Below are 18,258 nucleotides of genomic sequence, written 5' to 3'. Positions count from 1 at the left end.
AAAGAAATTACACATTCATTTTGAGACAGGTGGATCATTTTGCACAATGGAATACAGAATGACATGAGTTAACATTGCCCTCTACTGACTGAATAAATACTTTGAAAACCAAATAGCATCCATGGAGTAGTCAGCCCTCTGGAGCCACACATTTTGCATCCATGGATTCAACAAAGGATCAAAAATATTAAAAAAAAAAAAAAAAAAACCACACACACAATGCATCTGTAACTGAACACATACAGACTTTTTTTCTTGTCATTATTTCCTAAACAATACAGAATAACAATTACTTACATACCATTTGCATTGTATTAAGCATTACATGTAATCTAGAGATGATTTAAAGTATATGGGAGAATAACAGTGGTCATATGCAAATACTAAACCATTTAATATAAGGGACTTGGAGACCTGCAGATTTGGTATCTGAAAGGGATCCTATAAGCAATCCCATGGATAAGAAGTAAGAACTACATACAGAGTATGGTCCATGCAAATGTACCACATAAAAACCAAATGTAGGGCTCAGGATGTTGAGAGGAGGATTCCAAGTTCCAAGCCAGTCCCAGCAACTTTGCGAGGCCCTAAGCAACTTAGCAAGACCCTGTCTCGAAATAAAACATAGGGCTGGGGAGATGGCTCAGTTGGTAGAGTGCTTGTCTTGCAAGCACAAGGCCCTGGGTTCGATCCCCAGCACCGCAAAATAAATAAATAAATAAATAAATAAATAAATAAATAAATAAATAAAGCATAAAAAGGGCTGGGGATATGGCTCAGTGGTTAAGAACTCCTGGGGTCAATTCCTGGTACCAAAAAAGAAACAAATTAAATGTGCTTTCACAATGTAAATGGGTTCCATAAAAAAGCCCTTGAGATCTTAAGTATATTTAAGATAGCATTTATTAGAGTAATAGGGAACTTTAGAGAAAAACAGTAAACAATTTTACAACTGATTACTTATTACATAACTTGAGGAAGAATCATTCACATAATATTCCACATTTGTGGTTCTCAATTAGGGGCATTTATGCTCTCCCAATCCCCATTCCAAGGGACTACTGAAAATGCATGGAAACAGTTTTGGTCACCACAACCTGGATTGGGAGAGATATGACAGGCACCTCGTGGGGAGACCAGGTATGCTGGGGAGACCAGGTATGCTGTCAAATATCCTACAGTACCCAGAATAGCTCCATAAAACAAAGAATATTAGCTCAAAATATTAAGTGTTAAGGTTGATAAATTTTTGCTCTACTTGAAAGTTTCTTCTCAAGCTGTGCAACAAGGTCTGAGTTTTACCTAATAAAGTCAAATGCAGTCTACCCTGCTTAAACTTTGTTGAATGGATCGACGAAGCAGGGATTAAATCTCCGAAATCAAAGAAAACAATTTTAAGCCCTTTACATCTAGGATAGAAAATCACAGCCTAGACAGACCCATACTTCACCTTTTACCTTTATCCTAGGTATGATATAATCTATGATAAAACTCTGATCTGCTAATAATACTTTCAAACCTACTGGGCTTTCCCATCATACCTGTGTTTCCATTTCCATCATCCTTTGTTTTATTTCTCTTATTTCTGCCTGCGTTTCAGCTTCTCTAAGTCGAATGGTCATCAATTCCTCTTGCAACTCATTCACAGCATTTTTCTTAGGTGGATCTTTCCATCTCCCAGTAGTACGAGCTAAGTGGCGCTAAAGCACAAAACTTATATTGCAACAAAAACTCCCAGTATCAAAATAAGAGCTAACTTTACAAAGCAAGTATTTCGGGGTTGGTACTATAGTAAGTATGTTCCACATATTATTTCATTATTTTATTTAATCCCCAGAAAATCTTAAAAGTTAGGTACTTTTATCTTCATTTTACAGTAAGAAAAGGGACACTGTGATTTCATAACTTTAGGAAAGTCACAGAGATAGTAACTGGCAGACCTGAATATAAACTCAGATGCAATGCAAATTTTTTCTCTACATATACTGAGGAGTAAGTCTGGTAAAGAGTACGATTTTAATCCAAATTTTTAATAGAGTTTTTCATATTATCTTCAATAAAATGCCAAGAAAAGAAAAAAATAGGGTCATTCATTAAGGAAGCAATATTAGAAGTTATGGGCAGTGTTTCTCAAAATTTGTGGTCAAGGACCAGTTTTGAGTTATCATTTTTTGACTTTCAGTTTATTGCAACCTGATACTTTCTATGAAATACTTAAAAAAAAAAATAGCCATGGCAATGTCAAGGTATAATTTTACTCTTGGACAGATGTCCCTATCTCCCCTCAATTCAAACCATTTCTGAAACTATGTGTAGTTTTTTTTTTTTTTTAATTCCCTCGTTCTCTTCTGTCTTACAGACTGCTGCATTTTCTTCCTTGTCAATAATTTTTCTCATGTGTGGATAAATTTGTGGGCATATAATTAGCTATATTTCATTTATTTTGTGAAATAACCATTTTCAAAGGAAGTTACAAATTTATAGACAAATTTATATTGCTGCCACCCTCCTCGTTTCACACTGATCATCGATTTAATATCAACATTAGAAAAAATATGTACAGTACAAAAGGAGTACTTCTTAGACTTCTTTGAAAAATGTTTATGTATACACAACAGTGAGACAAAAAAATATGACCTGATTTCTATTTTATCTTTAATTTCATTGTAAGAATTAAGAAGGAGGGGCTGGGGTTTAGCTCAGTGGTAGAGCACTTGCCTAGCATATGTGAGGCACTGGGTTTGATTCTCAGCACCATGTATAAATAAAGGTCCACTGACAATTAGAAAAATATTTAAAAAAAGAAAATGAATTAAGAAGGGAGGAACAGCTTAAGTGTACCCTCAAATTATAAATGCTCTTAATCTTGACATTAATCAAAGATTTTTCTCACTTTTAACCCATCTCCTATAGTTGGTCATCAGCTACTTCAAACACTCACAAACTAGATATTTGGGTTTTATTTGCTTTCTGAAAAGCACATAAAATATATTGGTATACCTGCCAGTGTTCTTCTAAATCCTTGACTTGCTGTCTAAGTTCTTTCAAACCCATAATGGCTTCTGCTTCTCTCAGTTTCACAGCAATGAGTTCCTCCTGAAGCCTTGCGACGTTGTTCTCATCAGGAAAGGAGTTATTTCTCTAATTGAGAGAAAATTTAACTTGGGATTTTTGAATTCAAGAAATAATATAAAATATGGCACACACTATTTTGTATGATATGTAATTATATTTTATTCACTTTTATTAAAATATATTTCATACACCATAAAACTTACCCTTTTAAAGTATGTAAGTGAGTTATTAGTCATAACCAAATTCTAATTTCAGAATATTTTTATATTTCAAAAAAGAAAGCTTGGGCTGGGGATATAGCTCAGTTGGTGGAGTGCTTGCTTTGCAAGCACAAGGCCCTGGGTTCAACCCCCAGTACCAAAGAAAATAATAAAAAAAAAAAGGAACCTTATGCCCATTGGAAATCATTATTCATTCTCTATACCCCCAGTTCCTGGCAACCACTAATCTACTTCCTGTGTCTATGGACTGGCCTATTCTTGACGTTCCATATAAATGGAATTATACAATATGTGGGGTTTTTCTGTGACTAGCTTATTTCACTTAGCACCATGTTTTCAAGGTTCATTTCTTTTTTATTGCTAAATAATATTCTAGTGTACAGACACCACATTTTTATTTATTCATCAGTGAATGGAAATCCAGGTTGTTTGCACTTTGGGGTTCTTATAAATACTGCTGATTTAAAGATTTAAAGAAAACAACAGTTGAAAATCTGTTTTTATTTTCTTAGCACGTCATCTTGGTAAGGTGTGTCAAATCTTGTGTATCAGGCACTATCTATATCAATAGTAAAGAAATTAATACCAAGATGACCTAAATATTTGCTTGATGGATACAAGATTTAAATCAATCTCTTACCACACTAAAAGACCCACCTGGGTAGCTCAGTATTAAACTGCTCTGAAAAGTTAACAGGAGATCCAAAAATAACCCTGGGGAAAGTTCCCTGGGTAAACTAAGGTACTGTTGAGATTTTGAGGTCTGATTCTATGACAATTTCTATCTCTAAAACATTTTACAGTGGCCACAAAGATTTCAGTTCACAGGGATTATGGAATAAAGAAATTCTCATAAATTACACACCTTTTTATGATAGATTTTAAACATTTTTTAAACTGAAAATCAGAATATACTAATCTATATGCATTAAAAGACCACTGGAAGCAGACAAAGAGAATGTTGCACAACAAAGTTAACCATAATGCAAACTTCCAACTTCTTTTCTACTCTACGTGAATATTAACACAGTCACTTAAGAAATCAGACAGGTCTCCCTATGTTTCCCAGGATGGCCTTGAACTCCTAGGCTCAAGGGGTACTCCTACTTCAGTCTCCCAAGTAGCTGGGACTACAGGAATCTGCCACTTCCCCGGCAAGAAATTCATTTTTTTAAAATTAATTTTTATTGTAAACAAATGGGATACATGTTGTTTCTGTTTGTACATGGAGTAACAGCATACCATTTGTGTAATCATACATTTACATAGGGTAATGATGTTTGAATTCATTCTGTTATATCCCCCCCCACCCCTCCCACCCCTCTTTTCCCTCTATACAGTCCCTCCTTCCTCCATTCTTGCCCCCCTCCCACCCCCCATTATGTGTCATCATCTGCTTATCAGTGAGATCATTCGTCCTTTGGATTTTTGAGATTGGCTTATCTCACTTAGCATGATATTCTCCAATTTCATCCATTTGCCTGCAAATGCCATAATTTTATTATTCTTTATAGCTGAGGAATATTCCATTGTATATATATACCACAGTTTCTTTATCTATTCATCAATTGAAGGACATCTAGGTTGGTTCCACAATCTGGCTATTGTGAATTGAGCAGCTATGAACATTGATGTGGCTGCATCTCTGTAGTATGCTGATTTTAAGTCCTTTGGGTATAGGCCAAGGAGTGGGATAGCTGGGTCAAATGGTGGTTCCATTCCAAGTTTTCTAAGGAATCTCCACACTGCTTTCCAGAGTGGCTGCACTAATTTGCAACCCCACCAGCAATGTATGAGTGTACCTTTCTCCCCACATCCTCGCCAACACCTATTGTTGCTTGTATTCTTGATAACGGCCATTCTAATTGGGGTGAGATGGAGTCTTAGTGTAGTTTTGATTTGCATTCCTCTTATTACTAAAGATGGTGAACATTTTTTAAGAAATTCATTTTTTAACTGGATCCAAACACACTCTTTCTACCAAATATTCAGTCTTTCCAACTGTAAGACTTAGATTCTTATCTAAACCATAGAGTTCTGAATACTCCTGGATTAGAAACCAATATTCTGTTAGGTATTTCTTTCAGCATTGTTGCTTGATTTTTTCACAAAAAATCAGAGAATACACTTTCCAGAAAATATACAAACAACAAGCAGATTTCTAGCAAAATTATTCCACTTCTGATTCTAGCTACACCTGTTCTATTTCTTTAAGATATAGTTAAGAACAACTGAGGTTGTTAAGCCAATTTTCTATAAGCCTTCTTGATTCAACAGTACCTAGGGGCAAAAAAGAATAATTCAACATCAGTGATGTTATAGATGAGAAGTAAAAGATTCAGAGTTTGTGATCTAGAGCACAGTTGCTCAAATATGAGAGTTATAAAAACCCTGCAACTTTCTATTTACTCTACTTATGTATTAGGCCTTGACATTCTTTGATACCCTGGAGAAGTAAGTTAGTATAGGTAAATAAGTACCACTCAGGCATGAAGGGAACTTCCCATATTCCCGTATGTTCTAGCTTGGTTCTAAATATTAACACTCAGATGGAAATTTTCCCTGAAATGTCTATATACTAGTCCTACTCTATCTCTTCCACATATAGATATTACAATATTTGAAGATACTTCATTTCTGTTTCCTAAGTTTCTTTTCTTCAACACTTAAATATCCTTCTATGAACAGTACCCTGGTTGTTTTCCTCTAAAAGAGTTCTAATTTCCATTTTTATCCTTAATTATATGGCCTAGATTAGTATGGTAGCAACAAAGGAATAGCTGACAATCTTTAAAATCTTTCTTCTTTTTTCTATTAGTTAACTAATACGTAAGGTTTCTAATGTAAAAATACCAAGTTTAATTTAATTGCTCAATGAATACTTAATAAATCTACCATATCTCCCTTTTAATTTATGGGTGGACAACATCTGTGTAGTTTCTTACCTTTTCAATATCCAGGACTTTATCCTGCATCTCCTTTAGTGCACATTGAGACTCAGCTTCGCTCAGTCGGGCTTGGACCAATTCCTTTTCTAGCTGTAGCACAAAATCTTCATTGTAGTTGGAACTGCATTTATGCTAAAGGTTATAAACACATACTGAAATTTCATGGAAGCATGGAGATGTGTATACAGTAAAAATAATACATAATTCAGGAATTAAGGGCCACTAAACAGTAAAAGTTACATCTACTAAATATTCCCAGATATTTCCTCCACTTAACCTCTCAATGAGTAAAAAAGTTCAGTTTTGGTATCTTTAAAGATATTTTTGGGTTTTAGTAACTAGTTATTATATTCACAAAATCCAATTCATTTCCTTTCCATTCATCTTCTTTTATCATTTACACCTTTTAGTATCCAGATACTAAGAATTTGTTTTGACTCTACAGACCTGATCTGTGCAATAGGATAGTCACTGGCCACATATGGTTACTAAGCACTTGAAATGTGGCTAATCCAAGGTGAAACAGGTTGAAAGTATAAAATACAAATTGAGTTTCAAAAACTTAATATGAATTAAGGGCTGAAGATGTAGCTAGGTAGTAGAGTGTCCATTTTGCGTGTACAAGACCCTGAGTTCAATCCCTAGCACAACAACAACAACAAGACAACTCAATAATTTTTGCACTGATTGTATGTTAAAATAATATTTTAAATATGTTGAGTAAAAACATTAATTTTATCTGTTTTTACTCCCTGTAATATGGCTACTAAAATTTTTTAAATTATACATATGACTCAACAAATTGCTATTAGACAGCACTGCTATAGACCACAGAAGACATGTACACGTTACTGAAAATTCTATTTTACTCTCATGGAAATAAAAATGGCATCCACAATAAGGTGAACAACTTTAAATCCCCAAATAACCAAACCATGTTTGCCTTAAAAATGTAGATGTCATTAAAAATGCATGGAAATGATCATTGGAAACAGAGAGAAAGCAGATGCTCACAGAGAAATCAATCATAGAAGCATGAAACCTTCCCATTTCCTTTCCTATTCTATAATGAATTAATGAAGCAACTTAAGAAATTCTTTCCAAATCGGTTCCCATACAAAAACACAAAAGCAAAAAAATATCTAAATCTTCATTACAAAAAGCTTTCTAGTCAGGCACTGTGGCATACACCTGTAATCCCAGCAACGTGGGAGGCTAAGGCAGGAGGATTCCAAGTTTGAAGTCAGTCAGCAACAGACTGTCTCAAAATGAAAAACAAAAAGGGCTAGGGGATGCAGCCCAGGAGTAAAGTGCCCTTGGTTCAATTCCTAGCACAAAATGAACACACACACACACACACACACACACACACCTTTTTAAAACAACTTGTCTATCATTTCACACTTAATTCATGTAATTGAAGAAAAAGTAGCAACTCAAAACTTCAAAACAGGGTCAGAGAACAATCTACCGAATTGGCATGACTAGAGAAAAAAATATTTAAATCTTTAAAACATTAGGAACAAAATGGATGTTAAATTAAAACTATTAAAAATTATTAACAGCTGGGCACAGTGGTATACAAGTCTGTAGTCCCAGCTGCTTAGGAGTCTGCTGAGGAGGATCACTTGAGTCCTGAAGTTCAAGACTAGCTTGAGCAACATAGAGAAATACTGTCTCAAAAAAGATTAAAATCTTAATTAAAACACTTGGTGTTCTCTTGTCCCAGTAACTAAAAAAGATGTCCAAATGGCGACTTTCTAATTCCATGAGCTACATATTGCTTCTCTTAGTAATTTTTTAAATATATTTTTTAGTTGTTGATGGACATTTATTTTATTTTTTTTATGTGGTGCTGGGAATCAAACCCAGTGCCTTACACATGCTAGGCAAATGCTCTGCCACTGAGCCACAACCCCAGCCCCTCCAAGTAATTTGATGCTAGAAATGATTAAAATACTTTAACACAGGAAGTGCACTGCAACAGGTATACCACATTAGCTAATACTTACCTTATTAAAAGAGGTCTTTGGAATGACCTCATCCAAATAGTGCCACAATTTGTTTAATGAGATCAAAATTATTTTACAAGCACTACCAGAATTGTTTGCCTTTAACCTAAAGCCCTGATACTGTAGTTCAGGTTTGTTTGCCACCATCCTGTGAGCAGATTCGCCCAAAAACATTAAACTCAAATGGCCCATAGAAGAATGGAGCCCTTGATCTGATATAAACCAATTATTTCAACCAAAAGCAAAAACTACAGTAATATGGAGAACAAAATTTTATCAGTAAAATTTACTAAGAGCTGAAATGTTTTGATAACATGTTAACTCTGTATACTACATACCCTATGCTTTTTATATGCCAAATATTATTTTATACTTCTGGATTAAGATCATTCTATGTGTTATACAATTTTCTTTTCTTTTTGTTACAGGTTTACAGAAGGTAATTCTTAATTCCCAGGTCATCATGATGATGCTCAACTAATATACTGCAAATTTTACAGGATCTAAGGAATACAGAGTATTTCTGGCATCAGAACAAATAAAATATCAATCTGTACCTTTTCAGGTTTTTTTTTATGTCTGGTTTACTACTTCTATCTTTCCCTCTGTTGTCATTTTCTGCAACTTTCAATCCTAGTCTTATTTTGGTTCTCTGTTCTTGGTATTTTAGTCTTGTCTCCATGATTAGTCACCTACTTTACTTTCTCTAGCAATGATTTTTACCCCTTGAGTCACAGACTCTTAGCAATCACACAAACTCAATTTTTCAGAACAAAAATATAACACTCACAAAGTTCTGAATATAATTTCTGACTTCCCTGAAGCATTTATATACCCCAAGTTAAAAAATTTCTTCACAAGGTACTTCTTTAATCCCAGACTATTCTTATGATCAGTTACCCTATGTAAAGTCCACACTGGTTCTCTAACACCAAGTATTAGAATTCTCAGCTGCTCTAGTTTCTGACTGACTGCTATTCATTTCCATACAAATGTGCTACCAAATAAAACTGCATTGAAAAGTTCATCATCATCTTCCATAAACCAATTCCTTTCCTTGATTTCTCTATTTGCTACTGGCCTAAAATCCCTTATTTGTCTCCATCGAACACTTAATATTTTGTGCTCTAGAATGTTTTCCTGTTATTCCTTCCTCTTCATTTCCCATCACTGCCCTAGTAACTGGTCTCTGTATTGTCATTTTTACCCTACAGCAATCCACTTTAGGGCACCAGAGTTCCCTAAAGAGCATTTTCAATCACATAGTTCCTTAAATCAAAAGTTTGTGATTGTCCTCTACTGTTTAAGGGATAAGTTCTAAATTCCATAGTTTTATTTGTTATTTCTCCTTTTATACTTCCAATTTGTTGCTCAACCCACTGTAATCTAGCTTAGTTGTACTCCTTTCATAAAACTTCTATTCGGTAACAATATCAAGACCCAATGACAAGCTCTTCTCTTTTATTCAGCTTTTTACCTTCAATGAACAGCCTATGACACTTAACACTATCAGCCACTTAAACTCTTACTTCCCTTACTATTTTGATCCTGAGGAAGTTTTAATTCCACGCTTATTAATACACACACATTAGTGAAAAGTATGTAAGTACTAGTGTACTTTCTTTAACATTCAAAGTGAACCTAACTCCATTAAGCCAATTTCATTTCATTATCAATTTTTCCATTCAGTAATTAGCCCTGCCCATTGTATCCATATCCATTTATATTGGACAAAAGATGTTTTCATTAGGATCAATTCTTAACAGGTAAACACTTTCAAATGAGTTTAAATTTGTTGATTAAAGGTTTTATTGTTTATTTCATTTTGCATCTGACCCATTAAAACTTCTGCAACTGAATTTCTTTTTTGGACATTATTTCTACTATATCCTGTATTCCCTGTTCAAATTTTTGCATATCTAAATTTGGTTAGGAGGGTGACAATTCTGTCAAATGTTTGGTCTATTATAAATTTTACCATGTCAATTTTTGCTTTTGTGTAAATTTGGTTCTATTATTAGCAGTCTGTCATTAGCTAAGCATGCTGATAATGGAATAATGTTAATATTAATCCTAAAAATAGCCTTTATTGAGCACTATGTGCTAGACATTGTTCTATCAACTCAGTACTTAAGGATCAATTGCAGTCCTATATTATAATTACCTCTGTCACAGGACAAAAGGTAGCACAGGAAGGTTAAAAAGATGCCTCTGTGGACTATACACAGCCTGAAGTCAGCTATTAGTTTCAATTTTCTATTCTCCACAAAAAGTTTTATAACACATGTTGATGTTTATAACTAATAACACTGGTGATAAAAGCTAACATACTAAGTGCTTACTATGTACCAGGCACATGCTAAACACTTTATAGTCTCATGTAAACTTCACTACAACTACCACTTTAATAATGAAACTAGTAAGACTCAGAAAGGTTAAACAGTAATTGATAGTGCTATTAATTGAGAACATGAACTACAAAGCCCATGTTCCTAACCTAAACATGTGTTAAATGACAATATATATCCTTCTAAGGATTAGTGGTATATTAAGAAATCTAAGCATGTTTAAAAAACTAAGTATCTAGGTCTCCATATTGTCCTTGTAATAAAATATTCCTCAGAGTATATTTCATATTCAAATTAATAACTTGGACATATAACTTTTTTTAACCAAATGACAACTGCTAAAATCATGACAGCTGATACTGAGGGTCCATAAATTTAAAAGTCTATGAGTAGTTGGGCACAGTGGCACAAATCTATAGTCCTAGCTACTTGGGAGGCTAAGGCAGGAGACAGTGGCACAAATCTATAGTCCTAGCTACTTGGGAGGCCAGTCTAATCAACTTAATGAGACCCTGTCTCAAAAATGAAAAATTTAAAAAGGTCTGAAGATGTAGCTCAGCAGAATACTTGCCTATCATGCCTAATTATGGCCCTGGGTTCAGTCCCCAATATTGCCAAAATAATTTAAAAAAAAAAAAAGGAATCCCCTACACTTACATCAACTTCTGCCAACATATCTATTCAATATTTCTGGGATCCCAGCAATTCCATTCCATTCCAGTGCAACTGAACAGAAGTGTAAGTTCTAGAATCTGTTTTTCAATTTCATGCACTTTTCTGGTGTTGCAAAAGTTACAAAGTTCTTAGTGGTTTTTTTTTTTTTTTTTGCTTGTGGTTTAAAGGAAATTCCCAGATTCAATGTTTGAAGGATATATAATTAACCCAGTGAAAGGGAAACATTTGTATCTAGGGATGTTCCTTGGCACAAACTGAGTATTACTTAAACTTTCCACATATTGGGTATCCCTTACCTGAAATGCTTGGGACTAGAAGTGTTTCAAATTTTGCAGTTTTTCAGATTTGGAAATTTTTGCAGAGACCCTAGTGGTTGAACACACCTAATCCAAAATCCAAAATCCAAAACTACTGGGTATCATAACTGTAATCAAAAATTTCAGACTTCATAATAATTTGGATTTCACATTTTTAAACTAGGGATGCCCAACCCATATTGTTAAGTGAATAAATCCTAATGAAAAAAAAAAAAAAACAACTGTCTATAAAACATACCAAATATTGGTTTGGGATTGTGGCTCAGTGGTAGAGTGCTCACCTAGCTTGTGTGGGGCCCTGGGTTTGATCCTCGGCACCACATAAAAATAAAATAAAGGTACTGTGTCCACCTATAACTAAAACAAAATATTCAAAAAAAACCAAATATTATCTAAATTTATTTACACATTATGTTCCTAGCTAATTTCAAACATAACATTCATATATCCTTTACAGGAATCCATACATTTCAGAGAACTCTTATTTTTCTCTTCTGTAACACTTATCACAACTCTTAATTAAAAAGTAGTGCTATTAATATTTAAAAGGCATATATATACACTATACTATCTAAGCAATACCAGGGACAACTGCATTACTACAATATAAACAAAACCAAAGAGTGCTTTTCAGAGTAGGTAAGCAAACTATTTTTCGAATAAACTAGTTAGATTTTGGGTTACGAGAACAAAAACCCTTATGATTTACACAGGGTGTGACTCTTATAAGTAAGAGTAAGAGCTAAACTAGTTTTTAGTCTGATGTGCATTTAGCAACCATGATCCACTTTTTCAAAAAAAATATGATGACAGGCTATGCTATGTTTTTAATGGACAACAGTAAGTACATCTGTACTATCACATCCAAAAGCATTTGGGAAAAACACATTATTATACAAAGATAAAATACTCCAGATAAAAGATAAAATACTTTCTTTTTTTAAAAAAATATTTTTAGTTGTAGATGGACATGATACCTTTATTTTATTTTTGTACGTGGTGCTGAGGATCAAACCCAGTATCTCACACATGTGAGGTAAGCGCTCTACCACTGAGTTACAACCCAAGCCCATAAAATACTTTCTATAGCATGAAATCACAGCAGAAAAATGTAAAATAAGGCTGTATTTTGCTGTCCCTCAACATAGGACCCCCAAAAGATGTTCGTAATCTTTGCTACCACATATTCTAAATACTTTTAAAAACCAAGCAATATAGATGTACTCTTTACAGACCTGCTACACTGCATTTATTTTAAAAAATGTCATTTTTATATGATTTGCAAATTACATATATCCTTTAGGATGAAAGTTTACCTCTGAAGGAAGGGAAAAGGGAAGTACAAGGGAACAAGACGGGCCAAATTATATTGTATGCATGTATAAATATTTAACAATGCATTCCGCTATTATGTGCTAATTAAAAATATGTTTCTCTCTGGTTGTTAATGATGAAAAGATGTTTAAAAAAAAACAATTATTCCCATTCAAATGATTCCTCATTTGTTATTAAAACTTAAAGGAAAAATAAGAGTATGCATAAATGTAAGGCATTTAATCTTTAGACTAAGGTCAAAATTCTTTGGGTTAAAAAAAAAAATCCACCCAGCTATCCCACTCCTTGGCCTATACCCAAAGGACTTAAAATCAGCATACTACAGAGATACAGCCACATCAATGTTCATTGCTGCTCAATTCACCATAGCCAGATTGTGGAACCAACCTAGATGTCCTTCAATTGGTGAATGGATAAAGAAACTGTGGCATATATATACAATGGAACATTACTCCACCATAAAGAATGATAAAATTATGGCATTTGCAGGCAAATGGATGCAGTTGGAGAATATCATGCTAAGTGAGATAAGCCAATCTCAAAAAACCAAAGGATGAATGATCTCGCTGATAAGCAGATGATGACACATAATGGGGGGTGGGAGGGGTTAGTGTTAGGGTTAGAGTTAGGGTTAGGGAGGGGGGCAAGAATGGAGAAAGGAAGGACTGCATAGAGGGAAAAGAGGGGTGGGAGGGGTGGGGGGAGGGAAAAAATAACAGAATGAATCAAAAAGTATTACCCTATGTAAATTTATGATTACACAAATGGTATGCCTTTACTCCATGTACAAACAGAGAAACAACATGTATCCCATTTGTTTACGAAAAAAAAAAAATCCAGATTTACAGGGACACTGGTGAAAAGCTCAACAGTTTGCCAAACGAGAGGCTGGACTTGTAGCTCAGTGATAAGCATAGGCTCAATCCACAATAACAACAAAAAGTTTACCAAGTTAAATGTACAGAGTCATCTATCTTGGATTTTTAGAAAGACTTTCATCAACTATCTTTCATATTCATAAAGAAAAAAATTCCCACTCGGTAAATGAGGTGTGGGGCAATTCCTCAGTACCACTAAGCAAACACATTTTTCCAAATAAATAATCTAGAAGAATTCCCAATTTCCAATGACAAACAGGTATTTTTATTAATATTTATTCATGTGTTTAATCTAGGTAAGATTAGTTTATAGACCTCACATCAAATCCACTGTTCTTAGAAGCACTACATAATTCTTTCACATTTTCTTAGAATTATAAAAAAAGAGACGGAAGGTCAGATGAAAACCTCTCTTGATCCCCCTTAAGTACTTCCTGGTAAAGATCTCAAGAATTTCAAAAGAACTTTCAGCTATCAGCAGCTTAGCTCACTGCTAAATTCTTCCTTGTTAATGTTGATCTGAGCCAAGAGCAGTTGGACAAAATTGCTTAATCAGGGTACTTGAATGATATGCAGCCATGTGTAGGGCACAAAGTTTTTAAACAAATCAATCTACACTCAAAGACAGTTTTCTCACTGGGAAAATTCCAACATGTACACATCTGTGCTCTACCACACTTAAAAGAAACGGTCAGATGAGCAATTGCATGAACTACGATTGGAGCACTGCTATTTCTACCAACTTTCTGCAAAAACTGACAAGGAACATGTAAAATATTTAGTATACTCATTCAATAATAAATTAACTCAATTATTTTATGTGTGTGGGCTGGGGGATTGAACTCAGGGGTGCCCTAGCCCTTTTCATTTTTTGAGGACAGACACGACCTACCAAGTTGCCCAGAGTGGCCTTGAATGTGTGATCCTCCTGCCTCAGTCTCTCAAGTAGCTGGAACTACAGGTATGTGCCACTGTGCCAGGCTCTAACTCAAGCTTTTTTTTTTTGTGTGTGTGTGTGTGTACTTAGAATTGAACCCAGGGACACTGAACCACTCAGTCATATCCCCAGCCCTTTTGATTTTGAGACAGGGTCTCACTGTTGCTCAGAGCCTTCTAAGTTGCTGAGGCTGTCTTTAAACTCGTGACCTCCTACCTCAGCCTTCTGAGCTGCTGGGATTACAGGTGTGCACCACCATGCCCAGCTTCAATCATTTTTTTATAACCATTTTTTTAAAACCGTCCAAGGACCAGTGTAAAATGAAACCAATGACCTGTTAAAAATAATTGTTCTACAACTATGTACTGCAGAAACATTTTTTGCAAAGAATGTAAATACCCAAAATGAGTTAAAAATAAACTACCTTTTATAAATTGCTGCTCAAAAGTTTATTATTGTAAAATAACTACAGCATATCACTATATCAAAAGCATCAAAACCATTAAAGTGATATGAAATATTGAATAAACTAAAGTCCATGAATCTGGAGTGATAAATAAGAGTCTACAGTGAGCAAATGGGAACTAGAGAGGATAAGGAGAAAAAAAGAGAGAAAGGTCTCCCCTCGCACCACCAAGGAAAACTAGCTAATAAATGTAGAAGAAATGAGAATATATGAAAATATCCATTTTGGACACTCAATATATAATAACTAATTCAAAACAACCATCAATGAATGCTAAAAATCTTTGGTAAAATGTGAATGGATACAATGAGAGTGAGTTCTGCATTGTGGAATCAACCAATCAAGGATGGGGAGAAGTGTGCATCTGAATAGAACATGTATGAATCTTTTTCTTGTCATATTTTCTTAACAGTAGAGTATAACAACTATTTTAAAAGCATTTACATTGAATTAGTTATAAATAACCTAGAGATGATTTAAGAAACACAGGAGGTATGCATAGGTTAGATGCAAATGCTATGCCATTTCATAAGAAGTTAAGCATCCATATATTTAGGTGTACTTAAGTACTCCTTGAACCAATCCCCCCATAGATACCAAGGAACAACTGTATTATTGGTACAAAAGTACTGGACAGAGTTTATAAAGTTGATTGATCATTTCAAAGAACCAACCTCTGGTTTCATGGGTTTTTCTATTGTGTACTTTTCAACTTGATTTCTATTGATTGGTAAATTTGCTTGCTTCTGGTTAAATTTGCTCTTACATGTCTAATTTCTTAAGGTAGAAACTCAGATTACTGGTTTGAGACTTATTCCCTTTCCTAATACAATCAATGTTATAAAATTGCCATGAAGCACTGCTTTTGATCGATCCACAAATTTTTATGTTGTGCCTCCATTTGGCTTAAATTAAAAATACATTCTGATTTCCTTTTAGACTTCCTCTCTGACCCATGGGTTTAAACACATATTATTTAAGTTCCAACTACTAGGGGACATTCCAGTTATCCATTATTAATTTCTAACTGAATGCTGTTAGCATCAAAGAAAACACTTTGTGGGCTGAGACTGTGGCTCAGTGGTAGAGCACTCACCTAGCATGCGTGAGGCACTGGGTTTGATCCTCAGTGCCACATAAAAAATAAATAAAATAGGAACAACCACCCAAGTGGTCTTGAGCTGTTCTGCAGATACTTATTAAACAAAATGAAAATAAGGTTACAGAAAATAAAGACCAGTTTCTTAAAAAAAAAAAAGAAAGAAAATAAAGGTATTTTTGTCCATCTACAACTAAAAAAAATACTTTGATTTTAATTCTTTCAAATTTGTTAATGTTTATTTTATAGCCCAGAAAATGTTCTATCTTCTTATATGTTCCATGTGTACTACAAAATAATGCATTTTCTGTTGTTATCAGATAGTATTCCATATATTCCTAGCAGGTCAATGTGGTTGATTTTATCATTCAGGCTTTATTCCCAAATTGATTTGCTACCTACAAGCTTTATCAATTACTGAGAAGGGTTCTTAAAGATTCCAACTGTAATTGTGGATTTATTCACTTCACCTTTCAGTTTTATCAGTTTAGCTTCATGCTCCTCTGTTCTCAAGAACATATACATGTTATACATTCCTAATATGTCCAATCTTAAGTAAGATTGCTATGTCTTCTTTGTGAATTGATCCTGTTATCATGGACAGTCCTCTTTATTCCTGGTACTTATTCTGAAGTCTATTTTGCCTAATATTCATACAAATACTCGAGTTTTCATTTGCTGAGATTTGCATATTATCTTTTCTATCCTTTATTTTTTTTTTTTACCACTTATAATTAGCATACTGTGTCCAATATTGTAGGCAGATCAGCTTCATCCTTCACTCCTGGAAATTCACAGTAGGGGAGAGAGTCACTTTCAGTTATCAAGCTTTATACATTTCCAATAACCACACAGAAAATGTAATTGGCCTCTGTTATTTCTAACCTTGCAAATAAAACCACCTCACCTTCATGTATAGGCTTGGATTCACTCAATTTCCAAGATCAACTGCTATTGTTTTAGATCTTGAATGTCCCCCAGAAAAAAGCCCATGTGTTGATGGATTGGATCTCAATCTGTACTACTACAGGAAGGTAGCAGAAACGTTAGGAGGCGGGGCCTTGTAGGAATATTGGAACACTGACCCTTCCTATCTTTTGCTTCCTGGGCTAGCCATGAGGTGAACAGGGCCTCCTCTGCCATATACTCCCGCCATGATGTCCAGTAACAGAAAGCTGAACAATACACCAACTTTATTCCTAAATAGGAGAACATAAAGAATTCTGTCAGCTCTACTCTGGCACATTACACAGAGCTGGTCCTATCTGAATATTACATCCCCAAATCATATAAATCATGGTTGTGGGTAATAGCCCACTTGCCCTAGATGTTCTCTCCCTTTAATCCACTAAATTGATACTCCAAATTCTTGTCTCCTCTGTTCCTAACCTTCTTGCTTTAGGGCTATAGCTCTGTTGGAACTCACTTCTCCAGCTGCCACCTAATCTGCTTTATTCCATATTGCGTTCCCCGTTTTAGTCTCGAAGTAACCAAACTCTTGATTAAGGACTGTCCATGCTCAGTCCTATCCTCCCAGGTTCCTTCCACAAGACAGATAATTTGTTTCTGGTCCTTCCCAACCATCACCAAAGGGTTCCAGCACTGGAATTTTTACATGCTCCATAAGGTTATCTTCTATCGCAATCATTAAGATGAAATGTGACATCTTTGCATTCCTTATTTCTTTAAGCTTTTTTTTTGTAATATATTGAGGCGAAATTCAAATAACCATTTTTAAAATTAACAATTCAATGGCATTTAGTACATTCAAATTGTTGTGCAAGGGGTTGGGTTTGTAGTTCAGTGGTAGAGAGCTTGCCTACACATGTGAGGCACTGGATTCGATGCTCAGCACCATATTTAAAATAAAATAAAATAAATAAAATAAAATAAAACAAAGGTATTATGTCCATCTACAACTAAAAATATTTTTTTTAAATGTTGTGC

The 18,258-nt window shown here is 34.6% G+C and overlaps 1 protein-coding gene across 8 annotated transcripts in view; it reads right to left on the bottom strand.

Annotated features, from left to right (window-relative positions):
* The window catches only part of Evi5 (ecotropic viral integration site 5), a 217,239-nt gene that overhangs the window by 60,178 nt on the left and 138,803 nt on the right, over positions 1-18,258 (bottom strand). For 6 of the 8 annotated variants that reach the window (XM_047549555.1, XM_047549599.1, XM_047549610.1 and 3 more), the window contains 3 exons: positions 6,242-6,376; positions 3,001-3,141; positions 1,542-1,700 (listed from right to left, as the gene is read on the bottom strand). In XM_047549555.1, coding sequence (XP_047405511.1) covers positions 1,542-1,700; positions 3,001-3,141; positions 6,242-6,376 — 435 coding nt within the window. The remainder of the gene's footprint in view (positions 1-1,541; positions 1,701-3,000; positions 3,142-6,241; positions 6,377-18,258) is intronic. The other 2 variants (XM_047549565.1, XM_047549619.1) reach the window with 1 other exon arrangement.

This window comes from Sciurus carolinensis, chromosome 1, assembly GCF_902686445.1.
Source record: "Sciurus carolinensis chromosome 1, mSciCar1.2, whole genome shotgun sequence".
Taxonomy (NCBI): domain Eukaryota; kingdom Metazoa; phylum Chordata; class Mammalia; order Rodentia; family Sciuridae; genus Sciurus; species Sciurus carolinensis.
The sequence above is the reverse complement of the archived record's forward strand: the minus strand, read 5'-3'. Positions and strand labels throughout refer to the sequence as shown.